The 13,999-nt window shown below is 31.8% G+C and overlaps 1 protein-coding gene across 2 annotated transcripts in view; it reads left to right on the forward strand.

Moving 5' to 3' along the window:
- Positions 1-13,968, forward strand: part of adcy6b (adenylate cyclase 6b) — a 50,459-nt gene extending 36,491 nt beyond the window's left edge. For both annotated transcript variants that reach the window (XM_051096674.1, XM_051096675.1), the window contains exons 9-23: positions 18-159; positions 407-535; positions 3,824-3,852; positions 4,130-4,277; positions 4,405-4,502; positions 4,597-4,684; positions 4,836-4,952; positions 6,702-6,857; positions 7,097-7,272; positions 8,954-8,980; positions 9,248-9,380; positions 9,480-9,743; positions 9,905-10,109; positions 10,260-10,384; positions 12,641-13,968. In XM_051096674.1, the coding sequence (XP_050952631.1) occupies positions 18-159; positions 407-535; positions 3,824-3,852; positions 4,130-4,277; positions 4,405-4,502; positions 4,597-4,684; positions 4,836-4,952; positions 6,702-6,857; positions 7,097-7,272; positions 8,954-8,980; positions 9,248-9,380; positions 9,480-9,743; positions 9,905-10,109; positions 10,260-10,384; positions 12,641-12,769 (1,966 nt within the window). In that variant the 3' untranslated portion in view covers positions 12,770-13,968. The remainder of the gene's footprint in view (positions 1-17; positions 160-406; positions 536-3,823; positions 3,853-4,129; positions 4,278-4,404; positions 4,503-4,596; positions 4,685-4,835; positions 4,953-6,701; positions 6,858-7,096; positions 7,273-8,953; positions 8,981-9,247; positions 9,381-9,479; positions 9,744-9,904; positions 10,110-10,259; positions 10,385-12,640) is intronic.
- The last annotated feature ends 31 nt before the right edge of the window (positions 13,969-13,999 follow it).

Below are 13,999 nucleotides of genomic sequence, written 5' to 3' on the forward strand. Positions count from 1 at the left end.
CTTGTGAATGTTTACAGGCGGATCCACATCACCAAAGCCACACTGCAGTATTTAAATGGTGACTATGAAGTGGAACCAGGTTTTGGAGGAGAGAGAAATGCTTATTTGAAGGACAACAACATTGAGACGTTTTTTGTGCTGGGATGCAGTCAGAAAAGGGTCAGTCAGATGCAGGCATATGAACATTGTTGAAATACAAACTCACTGCAAAAGTGTTTGTGCCTGCAAATTCACAAACAGGGGATCTTGATTGCATAATATTTGGTGGTTGGGGCTGTGTTTTGTTATGCCTTGATACAAATGACTGAATTTCCCTTTGGGGATCAATAAAGTTTCTATTTATTTGAGTTTGCTGGAGCACGGTTTAATTTCCTGTGTGTGTCCTTGTGCCAAATTTCCCTTGCAGAAAGAGGAAAAAGCAATGATGGCTAAGATGCAGCGCGCTCGAGCCAATTCTTCAGAGGGTCTGATGCCACGGTGGGTTCCTGACAGATCTTTCTCCAGGACTAAAGATTCCAAAGTCTTCAGACAGATGGTGAGCTCTGCTCCATCCGCTCTCGCTCTGCCTCTGACAGCTCACGCCGTCTGATCTCCCCTGCACTTCTTTATGAGTGTAGCAACAAGTCATAATTGAAGCAATTTTCTCTGGAGCTTGGCAGTGCCTATGTGTGAATTGCTTTTTCCCCTTTCCAGGCGATGACTTTTCTGATTTCCATCAGTGTCACACACAAAAAAGTAGGGACAGTAATAGTGTGACAAATAAATATTGCGTCAGACGGTGTTAATAGGGAAAAAACAAGTGGGAGATTTTTTTTCAAACAAAAGTTTAAATTATTTGTGGAGATTTATTTGTTTTAATACTGTATTTTAGAAATGCAGTTTTTGTTTTTTGTAACACTTTACAATAGTGTCATTTTATAGCATTAGTTAATGTATTAACTAACATGAATGAACAATGAACAATACATTTATTACACTGTTTATTCATCTTTGTTAGTGTTAGTTAATCAAAATACAGTCATTGTTCATGTTAGTTCACAGTGCATTAACTAATGTGAACAAACACAACTTGTGATTTTAATAATGCATTAGTAAATGCAGAAATTAACATTAACTAAGATTAATACATGCGGTACATTGTTCATTCTTAGGTCATGTTAACCAATGTAATTAATTAATGTTAACTAATAAAACGTATTGTAAAGTGGTAATTTTTTTAAAATCCATATTTCATGTAAAAACATCTTTAAAATGAAATTAAATGGTGACACTTTACAAAAAGGTTCATTAGTTAAAATTAGTTAACTACTTTAGTTAACATGAACTAAGAATAAACAATCCTTTTACAGTATTTATTAATCTTAGTTTGTTAATTTTAACATTTACTAATGCATTATTAAAATCAAGCTTGTTAACACTAGTTAATGCACTGTGAATTAACATGAACCAACAATGAATGACTTTTTATTAACTAACATTAACAAAGGTTAATAAATATTGTAATAAATGTATTGTTCTTTGTTTGTTCATGTTAGTTAACACATTAACTAACTAATGGAATCTTATTGTAAAGTGTTACCAGTTAAACAAAATTGTATGAATTACTGAGATTTGTTTAAGTTTTAATTAAAACTTATTTAAATGCATTTTTTGAAATATGTATACAAATATGTTCTATATTCATGTTAAAATGGTTATGGTTTTTAGTTTATATTTAAAATTTATTTTATTTAGAAAATGTTTTTAGATTAAAAAACCTGGTAACACTTTACAGTTAGGTTTAATAGTTAACATTAGTTAACTACATTAGTTAAATGAACTAAGAATGAGCAATATGTCTGCAGCATTTATTAATCTTAATTCATGTTAATTATTAAAAACATAAGTTGTGTTTGATAACATTAGTTAATGCACTGTGAACTAACATGAACAAACAATGAACAACTGTATTTTATTAACTAACGTTAACAAAGATTAATAAGTACTGTAATAAATATATTGTTCATTGTTTGTTCATGTTAGTTAATACATTAACTAACATTAACTAATGGAACCTTATTGTAAGGTGTTACCAGTTTAACAAAACTATAAATTAATGAGATTTATTTAAAAATAGGATGAGGAACCTTAAATTAAAACTTATTTAAATTTGTATTCTTTAAAATATGTGTATAAATATATATTATGTTAAAAATAGTTATCATATCAGTTATCTGTTTTCATATGGTTAGAAAACTGAATTAGATTTAAACAGTAATTAGTTAACAAAATTAGTTAACATGAACTAAGATGAACACTACTTCTACAGCATTTATTCATTTTAGTTCATGTTAATTTCAACATTTACTAATTCATTATAATCAAAAGTTGTTTGTTAACATTAGTTAATGCACTGTGAACTAACATGAACGTTAACAAAGATTAATAAATACTGTAATAAATGTATTGTTCATTATTTGTTCAAGTTAGTGAACAGATTAATTAACATTACCTAATGGAACCTTATTGATGTAAAGTCTTACCAGGTAAATAAAATTGTATGAATTAATGAGATTTGTTTAAAAATAGAGTAAGGAAGCTTAAATTAAAACTTATTAAAATTTGTATTATTTAAAATATGTGTGTAAAATATGTTCTAAGTTTGTTAAAAAAATTATTGTTTTCTAGTTTAAAATATTCTATGGTTAGAAAACGTTATTAGATTAAAAAACTGGTAACAATTTACAATAAGGTTCATTGGTTAACATTAGTTAACTACATTAGTTAACATGAACTAAGAATGAGCAATATTCTACAGCATTTATTAATCTTAGTTCATGTTAATTTGTGCATTTACTAATGCATTATTAAAAACATAAGTTGCTTGATAACATTAATTAATGCACTGTGAACTAACATGAACTACCAATGAACGACTGTATTTTCATTAACTAACATTAACAAAGATTAATAAATACTGTAGTAAATGTATTGTTTATTGTTCATATTAGGTAATACATTAACTAATGGAACCTTATTGTAAAGTGTTACCAGGTAAACAAAATTGTATAAATTACTGATATTTGTTTAACCTTAAATTAAAACTTATTTAAATGTGTATTCTTTTAAATATATATACAAAATATATTCTAAATATATGTTAAAAAAATGGTTATGGTTTTCATATTCAGGTTTGTGTTAAAAAAAAAATATATATATATATATAAATATATGGTTAGAAAACTAAATTAGATTTAAAAAACGTTCAATATACATTCATTAAAATATGTAAAATAATGTAACATTGTAAACTAAACGCATATTATACATTTATATTATATATATATATATATATATATATATATATATTATTATTATTATTATTATTATTATTATTATTATTATTATTATTATTATTATTTTTTTTTTTTTTTTTTTTTTTCCTCAGTATATTCTTTGAAATACTAATTATATGAAATATAAAGAAATACATAAAAATGATTAATTAACAGCATATGTACTATATTCTATATATACTATAAACTTAACAATATGTAGTATATAAGTTTTGCTTTGCAAGTAAATTTATCTTGTTTTAAAAATGTTTAGACATTTTTCTGGAAAACAAGATCATGATTATTTGCTGTGTAAGACCCATTTCTCGTCTCCGTCAAGTTCTCACTCTCGCTCTGAATGTAATTTGAAGTCCCTGAGTGTTAATTAAAGCAGCAGTGACTCTGTGGGTTTGGCTTTGGAGCTGTCTGAGATGAAACCCAGAATGTGTTTTTCTACTTCCACTGTGTTTTTACTGCCCACTGTAACTAATCTACCTGTCTGTTTTCAGGGCATAGATGAAGCCTCCAGCAAAGATAAGTGAGTTCTGCTTTTATTAGGACACAAATCCATTCTCTCTGGCTCTGCAGGGGCTTGTGGGTTAGATTTCACAGGCTGTTTTCACAATCTGTGAGTCGCTTTAGAATAGAACCAACATAAAATGAATGGTCTAGATAAGGTTTCACTTCAAAAAAGCAAATTGGGGCACCACTAATGATTTTTTTTTAAGACGTAGATATTGTTTATATATTTTAATATAAGTACATTTTATAACATCACCTTTTTTATCCTGAATATGTTTTTTTGCTCTCGCCAGCCGCTGTGCGCAAGAGGCTCTGAACCCAGAGGACGAGGTCGATGAGTTTTTAGGTCGTGCCATCGATGCTCGCAGCATTGACCAGCTGCGGAAAGACCACGTCAAGAAGTTCCTGCTCACATTCCAAACACCTTTTCTGGAGAAAAAGGTCCGTAGACAGCTTGTAAAACAGGTTTAACACTGTCCAGCACTGGTACAACATTTATAAACTTAGAGTACCAAAAAAAGTCTGAAACTGCTAACAGTAACACCTTTTTTTCTGTGTGTGTTTTTAGTATTCCAAAAAGGTGGACGATCGTTTTGGTGGTTATGTGGCCTGTACACTTGTTGTCTTTTGCTTTATTGTTTTTATACAAATCATCGTATTTCCACAGTGAGTGATAAAGCTTTCTTTACTATAATGAAAGTGATTTAATGTTAAGATGTTAATTTGCAGTATGAATGGTGTTGTGTATTTTGTCTTGCAGTACACCGTTAATGCTGGGCATGTTCATCAGCATCTTTATTATTCTTGCACATGTCCTCTTTGTATGTGCCATTTACTCCTGTGTTAAGGTCAGTCAGTGCCTCCCTCCATCCTTCACATTTATGCATGTGAAATCTGGACTGCATTTTTAATTCAAATGAATGTGCAATCAATGCAACTTTTTTCAATTGTGTCTTAGAGGTGTTCATTCACAATTTTTCCCTTTTGTCTCTCTTGCAGCTTTTCCCAGTTACCTTGCAGACAGTGTCAAAGAGGATCGTTCAGTCCCGTGTCAACAGCACACTCGTCGGAGTCTTTACAATTCTGCTTCTTTTCATCTCTGCCTTTGTTAATATGGTAGGAATTTGATCTGAGTCTGTTGCTGGCTGAAAAAAAAAATCCTTTGTCAGTTTTTTTTTTCCTGTGTGTCAGTGTAATTCTACACTAGTATGAGCACTAATTTTCCCAGTTGAGCTGGGCATTCAAACTCATTCAAACTTGATGGATTTTATATTATTTATATGTCTTTATATTATTTATCAACACTTTACATATTTTAACTAGATTAGTTTACATGAACTGAGAATGAACAATACTTCTACAGCATTTAATAATCTTAGTTAATTTCAACATTTACTAAATGCATTATTAAAATCAAGTTGTTAACATTAGTTAAGGCACTGAATTTACGAACAATGAACAACTGTTTTTTTTATTAACATTAACAAAGTTGAATAAATAGTGTATTAAATCTATTGTTCATTATTCATTAACAAATAACACATTGTAAAGTGTTACCAAAATATTTATTTATTTATTTATTTATTTATTTATTTAACTAGGTGGAGAGGACATAATTCTTCCAGATTTAAAATGAGGAGAATTAAAATTAATTTAGTATACTTAAATAATGATAATAATAATAATAATAATAATAATAAAATAATAATAATAATAAATAATAATATACATTTATTTATTTAATATTTAATATATGTCATCTCCACCTGTTTAAATAAATAAATAATAATAATAATAACAATAATAATAATAATAATAATAATAATTATTATTATTATTATTATTATTATTATTATTATTATTATTATTATAAATCTGAAACAAAAAAATGCTGTTGTTTCCCTGTCCTCCTATGGAAATAGGAAATAGTAATAATAATAATAATAATAATAATAATATGTATTTATTCATTTAAATAGGTGGAGATGACATTGTTTTTCCAGGATTAAAATGAGGAGTGAATTAAAATATATTTAATATCCTTCTCATTTTAAATCTGGGAAAAGTGCTGTTGTTGTCATCTCCTCCTAAATAATAATAATAATAATAATAATAATAATAATAATGTTTATTTATTTCAATAGATGGGGGTGACATTCTTCCAGATTTAAAAAGAATAATGTCATCTCCGCCTATTTAAATAAATAATTAATAATAATAATTACTATTATTATTATTGTTGTTGTTATAAATCTGGAAAACATGCTGTTGTTGCCATGTCCTCATATGGAAATAATAATAATAATAATAATAATAATAATAATAATAATAAGTTATTTTTAATATTTATTTATTTATTTAAATAGGTGGAGATGACAACATTCTTCCAGATTTAAAATGAGGAGTGAATTAAAATATATTTAATATCCTTCTCATTTAAATCTGGGAAAATGCTGTTGTTGCCATCTCCTCTTATTGAAATATTAATAATAATTTTAATAATAATAAAAATAGTATAAAATAAGAATAATAATAAATGTTATTGTTATTATTATTATTTATGTATTTATTTATTTCAATAGATGGAGATGACATCATTCTTCCAGATTTAAAATGAGTAATGAATTAAAATATATATTAAATATACTCCTCATTTTTTTAAAAAATTATATACTGAATAAATATTTGTAGGATTATTAAAAGTTTAAAAATAAATAAATGCTCCGTTGACTCAGTTAAAAAGAAATTAAGTGGAATTTTAAAGAGATCTTTTCCCTGATTCCTTACTGGAAACACTTGTAGTTAACTTCATGTTTAAGTAATGCACACCTTTTCTATTATTATTTTTTATTCTCTGTTTTTTAGTTTACCTGTGACCAGGAGGATCTGCTAAAATGTGTGGCTGCACAGTTGAATGTTTCTGATTCAGTCACGCCGTGTATGCTGTATAATCTGACCGGACTAGTAGAGGACCCCTTCATCTTCTGTCTCGGGCAGCCTTCAGCATGTCCTTTACCCGAGGTCAGTGTGTGTGTGACCATCTGTACATGTATGATGTGTGCACTCTGCATATATGCTCCTATATCTCCCTACTGCATCAACATTTTTTTTGCTGACTGAGACTGACTGAAAAAACGTGTTTATGCAAACTTATGCAAAAACTCAATGATTTATTTGGAAACATTTATGATTTTTGCCCATGTTATCATGGTAACAGTATGATAGCATGTTGTATGATGGTGTTGTTCCTGTGCGTCTAGTATTTCACATACAGTGTGCTGCTGACTCTGCTGTGCTGCTCAGTGTTCCTGCACATCAGCAGTATAGGCAAACTGGTCCTCATGCTCTTCATCCAGGTCAGCTTCCTGCTGTTAGTGGAGTGGCCTCTAGTCACTCTGCTGGACAACGCCGACCTGCTCGTCACCGCCAATGCAATGTGAGTGTTATTCTCTGCAGACACATAGAGTGGATATGTAAAAAGTTGTTTTGTAAGACAATGGCATTAGGTCAATACTTAAAAAAAAAACAAAAAAAACACTACAACACTACCAACTGTTGGATTTTTCAGGGGTGTTTCCTCCAAGGAGGCAAGGGAGGCAGTGTCTCCTCAAAGTATTGGATGAGAAAAAAAAAACGTAGTACAAATAAAACAATGCCAATATTACAAAATAAAACATTAAAAAGTGTATAAATCACTAAAGAAACATTGTCCAGAAGTGGCACCAGCAGGTAAAGTTACAGTGGGAGTTTGCTCGGGAAAGTGACGTAAGGGGAAAGTGCGTCTCTGACAAATATTTATCGAACTTTGATGACTGATGATCTGCAAAATTCAAAAATAGTTCAGAGTTAACTATTAAAAAGAATAGCTGAACATAAGTTCACTAATTAAATATATTGTTTAAATTGATACTGACTTGAGGTATTATTTTAATAATTGTAAAATGCTTATAAACACTAACTCGATGAGATTCATGCATGGCTTTAATAAATTGCATATTGATTACATTGTTAATGTAAAAATATAGAATATCATTTTTATCTTTTTCTTTTTTCTGATAGTGTAAGTAATGTTTATTTAACCTGGGAAATGTGACTGGGACATGAATTAACTTTTGATTTAAAAAAAAAAAAAAAAAAAAAAAAAAAAAAAAAAACTTTTAGGGGAAAAGAAAACTTTGCCGCCTCATTTCAGAGCACCACCACACACCACTTGATATCTATATAATAATAAAATATGTTGAAAAATGAAATCTTTTTGACAAAAAAAAGAACTGCTTACTGTTTTTAATTTATTTCTTCATTCTTTTTAAATGCTTACTTAGAAAAATTACTGCTTACTTTGAAAAAACATGATGCTATGTTTATGTAATTAACAAAATACATACTACAGGCTAAAAATAATGGAATGTGTGTTTTGTTTTTTTATTTTTGTTTTTGTTTTTTTGCTGTAAAATTGACATTTCTATTGAAAATCAAAAAATTCACTGATATTGGTTTTGTCAAACATCATAATAGAAAACATTTTCAAAACATATTTGTGCCTTTTTTTTGGAGTTTAAGAACTGCTAAAATGGACAGTGATGGCAACACATTATTCAATTAATATTTGTTCTTTGTGTAAAAAAATGATTTATTTTTTCAATCTCGACAAATCCACAATAAGTACTTAAAAAGATAAACACTGCATTTTGTCAGTCACCACTGTTTGAATCTTATAGTCATTTTCTAAAAATTTGAGGACCTAAAAATATTTGACAGTTGAAGCATGATATTTTAATGTTAAATAAAGTTGTAGTTAATTTTTTTATTCAAGTTTATGTAGAATTTTCCCATTAAAACAGATTAAAATGTAGTAGTGATGAATGGGAATATGCAAATTGGACTGAAATTTCTTAACAAAAAATTTAATAGCATTTATTATAAAATTTCTTTTAAATGACTCTAAACAGATTTAAAAACTATTAAATGAAATAATGTACATGTAGGGACACAAATGTAGGGACACAAAATGTGGCACACATTGTAACCATTTAATGCGAATGACCCACATTTTTCTGGGTGTTTATTTTTAGTAAATCATGTTGGTCTCTAATGAAAATATGTCTGTTTTTACACAGGTATTCTTTCAATGAAACAAATTATTGGTGAGTTCATCTCATGGTTTATCATGATTGTAAGAGAGATGGTTCAAAGGCAGAAGCAGCTTTAGAATACGAACACAAATTAGTTTTTTTGTCTCTAATTTTCAGTTGTCAGTATATTTTAAAAACTATTTACCGTGTAAACAAATATACAGCTGTGAGATTTACGAGATAGTATGAATTGCAACAGAGAAATGTATTATTTCATAAACAAGAACTCTTTGTCTCTGATAAACTCTATTCTGTATGTGTTGTTGTTTTCCCACATAGCCAGGAAACGGTGACTAAAGTGTCTCTGAGGGTGTCGATTCCAGTCATCCTCACTGTATTTGTACTGGCTCTCTATCTGCACGCACAGCAGGTCGAGTCCACCGCACGCCTTGACTTCCTGTGGAAGCTACAGGTGTGTAGGCTGTCTCTGAATCGACCACTTGGCAAAAATACTTTTCCAGTCGTTAAATCCCAGGACAATCGATGATTATTCGCTGTCGTTCTTCACCAGGCCACTGAAGAGAAAGAGGAGATGGAGGAGCTGCAGGCTTACAACCGTCGTCTCCTTCACAACATCCTGCCCAAAGATGTGGCTGCCCACTTCCTCGCGCGAGAACGTCGAAACGATGAGCTCTACTACCAGTCCTGTGAATGTGTGGCCGTAATGTTTGCCTCCATCAGCAACTTCTCAGAGTTTTACACTGAACTGGAGGCCAACAATGAGGGTGTGGAATGCCTGAGACTCCTCAATGAGATCATCGCCGACTTTGATGAGGTAAGAACATTGTGCCACTTGAATCTGACATGGAACAATCGCTTTATGATGTCAGAATTTCAGAAAACTGATTTTAAATTCATCTCTGACTTTATACTGACACCTACTGGTGTGGAGAAAATAGCGTAAATCTTATTCTTTATGTTCTATACTCTTAATAGATCATTTCTGAAGAGAAATATAAACAGTTGGAGAAGATCAAAACTATTGGTAGTACTTACATGGCAGCATCTGGATTGAACGACTCTACGTACGACAAAGAGGGCCGCACACACATTCTAGCTCTGGCTGACTATGCCATGAGGCTACGAGAACAGATGAAGTACATCAACGAACACTCATTCAACAACTTTCAGATGAAGATAGGTAAGTAGGTCTTCACTGTTAGCTTTTTCTGATGTATGTTTAACTTAGAAAGCAAAAGGTTTGTGTAAAGACAGTGTTTATGAATGCAGGCTCTCAGAGGCTGAGGAGTGTGTAAGAGCAATGACAATGACAAATGTATTTTCGACACAGGTTTGAACATTGGGCCAGTGGTTGCTGGTGTGATTGGAGCCAGAAAGCCTCAGTATGATATATGGGGCAACACAGTGAATGTGGCCAGTCGCATGGACAGCACAGGTGTTCCTGATCGTATCCAGGTAACCACAACATAATAAACTCTTTGCTTATACAAGACTATTTTTGGCAAAACACAACTTAGAATCCTCCATTAGTTTCCAATAGTGCAACACTATACACCAATTACTATGGGCAACATTGTATTTATAAAGATGGTGCTGCCCCCTATCTTCATGCTACTGCAATTGCAGTTCACAAATGCAAGAGTTTTTTGTGGCTTTTTCGTTTTTAGCTACCTAATTATTATTTAAAGGTGAAATAAGTTATTCAAAATTAAACTTACATTTCTAAATGTTTTCTATTCCAGTTAAATATGTAGAAATAAAGGGATAATTCACCCAAAAATGAATAATATGAATGAATGATAGTTACTCACCCTGATCTTATTCATCTTCAGAACACAAATTAAGATATTTTTGAATTTTGAATTTTTAAATCCGAGAGCTTTCTGACCCTGCGTAGACAGCAACACAACTACCATGATCAGGGCCCAGAAAGGTAGTAAGGACATTATTAAAATACAGTGCCTTGCAAAAGTATTCATTTTTAAAAGTTTTGTTATGTTGCTGCCTTATTATTAAATTACTTTAAATTACTTTTTTCCCTACATCAGTCCATACACCATAACGACAAATCAAAAACAGAATTGTCACAACTTTGTAAATGTATTAAAAAAAAAAAATTAAATAAGCACAATGCATAAGTATTCATACCCTTATCTCAGTACTTAGCTGAAGGACCTTTACAGCCTCAAGTCTTTTTGGGTGTGATGTGACAAGCTTTGCACTTCAGCATTTGGCAATTATCTGCCATTCTTCTTCTCACCTCTTCACCTCATTAACTCTCAAACTAATTTTCAAGTTTCTCCAGAAATATTTGATTGGGTTTAAGTCTAGGTTGTGGCTGAGCCACTCAAGCACATTGACAGAGTTGTCTATTAGCCACTCTTGCTGTGTGCTTAGGGTCATTGTCCTCTTGGAAGGTAAACCTTCTGCCCAGTTTCTGAATCCTCAGGACTGGGTTTTTGTTAAGGCTATCTCTATATTTTGCTGTTTACCTCCACATATGATCATGGAACTCAACTAGAGTGACCATCAGATTCTTGGTCACCACTCTAACCAAGGCCATTCTCATCTCTAGCCAATTACTCCGTTTGGCCAGAAGGCCGGCTCTAGGAAGAGTCCTGGTTGTTTTAAACTTCCATTAAGGGTAACAGAGACTACATGCTTCTGTAAATCTTCAATGCAGCAGAATTTTTTTCTAAACTCTTCCCCAGATGTGTGGCTTGATCTAATCCTGTTTCTGAGCTTTACAGGCAGATTTTTTGACCTCAGGGCTTGGTTTTTGCTCTGCAATTTCAGCGGTTAGACCTTTTATTAAGACGAGTGTGCCTTTCCAAATCATACCCATTCAGCTGAATTTGCCACAGCTTAAATTCACTCGTAGTACAGTAACATCTACAAGCAATATGAATGCTCCTGAGCTAAATTTCAACTGTCCCAGATAAGGGTATGAATACTTATGAAATGGAGTAATTTAAGTTCTTTATTTTTAATAATTTTGCAAAAATGTTAAAAACCTGTTTTTGCTTTGACATTATGGTGTTTTCAGTGTAGACTGATGTGAAAAAGAAAGTAATTTAAAGCAGTTCAACATAAGGCAGCAACAAAATAAAGGGGTATAAATACTTTTGCAAGGCACTGTAGTCCTTGTGACATCAGTGCTTCAAATTTAATTTTATGAAGCTACGAGAATACTACTTGTGCACAAAGAACAAAAATAATCACTTTATTCAACAATTTCTTCTCTTTAGTGTCAGTCTTTGACACGTTCACAAGAGTACAATGACTCTTGCGAACATGTCAGTTGCGTTGATGTCTATGCAGGGTCAGAAAGCTCTCGGTTTTTATTAAAAATACCTTAATTTGTGTTCTGAAGATGAACAAAGGTCTTACGGGTTTGGAACGTCATGAGGGTGAGTACTTAATGACAGAATTTTAGTTTTGGGGTGAGCTATCCCTTTAATAAGTAAGCAAGTCTATGTAAAAAATGTGTAAACACTGTGGTTGTTTAAAAACATTGGTCTGTTTGTTTGAGCATCCCAACCAGCCTGGCATAGCAACACTGGTTTGACCAATGGGCTGAGTTTGGGGTGTGGCTATCAGTTTTTCCAACCAATGGCAGACAATTGAACTGGCCATTTGAAAACTAGTTTTTGGCTAATTTTAATTCAGTGTGTAATGAAAAGTTTATGATGATGTTCTTTATTCCTACAGGTGACCACTGACTTATACCATGTACTAGAAAGTAAGGGCTACCAGCTGGAGTGCCGTGGACTGGTGAAAGTGAAGGGGAAAGGAGATATGACCACTTACTTCCTCAACAGTGGTCCTGTCTGCAGTTAACACTGACCAAATGCCTCTCAATGCACTGAAATGAAGGATGGACAGCAAAAGGCTCCGAATGGGATTTGAGCAGATCCAAATATAACCACTCACAAGTTCTCTCGCTCACAAGCATTAGTGGGCGTGTGTGGTATTTATATATGCACCTATTGGGAATAATGAGGAACGCTCTACCTGGAAGATTTAATGAAGAACTGTTGCCTTAGATGGAGATGGCTTTGAAGAAAGCTTGGTTTTCTTTTTTTATTTTGTGGGAAAGACTTCTTCCATACCAAAATTTAAATTCTTTATTTATTTTGACAGGTTTTAAACTGTGTAAATAAAAAAATGATTATATATGCAAGCATCAAGAAGCAAGAAGAAACTGACCAAAGAACAAAGTATTTGATATAGGAACACTACACACGCCTGGGAAACTGTTTAAAATGTCTGAACAAGTGTTATTCAGTTGTCTGGTTTTCCTTTTTTGGCCTCCTGTCACTCTCTACCACACCGTATTCTATTGTAAACACTAAAGCAAAAAACATCTGTCTTCATTGAAGGCCGTAGAAACAGGAATCCTAATACAAGTGACTTGTATTTACAGTTCATATGATTTATGAGTGATCAACATGTTTTTCCCTTTTAGTGTTTGTGTACAAATGAGGTAAATGAAGGACAAGAATGGTACTGGACAAATTTTGCTTGGTCATTTGTTCATTTATGTGTGTGGACGGTGTGTAAATGTGTGTCTGTTATCTTTAAAAGGGCATAATAGCTCACTGTGAGGTTTATAAAATGAATTTAAAATAGCTTTTTGCCAGATTAAGTGCTAATTAGATTCAATTCTTTGCATTTATGTGTTAATTTGTTAACTGATGTCATTTCTCTCTCATTTGAGTTTATAAAAGTATTACACAAATTTCAGCTCGTAATTCATTCCTGTGTAAATCAATGAAAAAATGAACACAAGTAGACTTCATATAATTCCAACACAGTATGGTCAGCAATGGTATAGTCTTCTCAAGACCCTTGTAAATATGTGTAAATGTGCTGACAGAGGCCCGTTGGGCTTAACGTTTGCTGACAAAAGTGGCTGGACTGCAAAGTTGTTCGTTTGACAGTGTTCAGCATAAGTCCATTTCAGCATTTCCTCATGAGCAGCCTTAGTCATGCTTGCACATTTGTCAACAATGTTTTTTCTTTTTTTTTTTTTTTAATTATGCAATTACCAGTCAAACACATAGGTTC

The sequence above is a fragment of the Labeo rohita genome, chromosome 23 (assembly GCF_022985175.1).
Source record: "Labeo rohita strain BAU-BD-2019 chromosome 23, IGBB_LRoh.1.0, whole genome shotgun sequence".
Taxonomy (NCBI): Eukaryota; Metazoa; Chordata; class Actinopteri; order Cypriniformes; family Cyprinidae; genus Labeo; species Labeo rohita.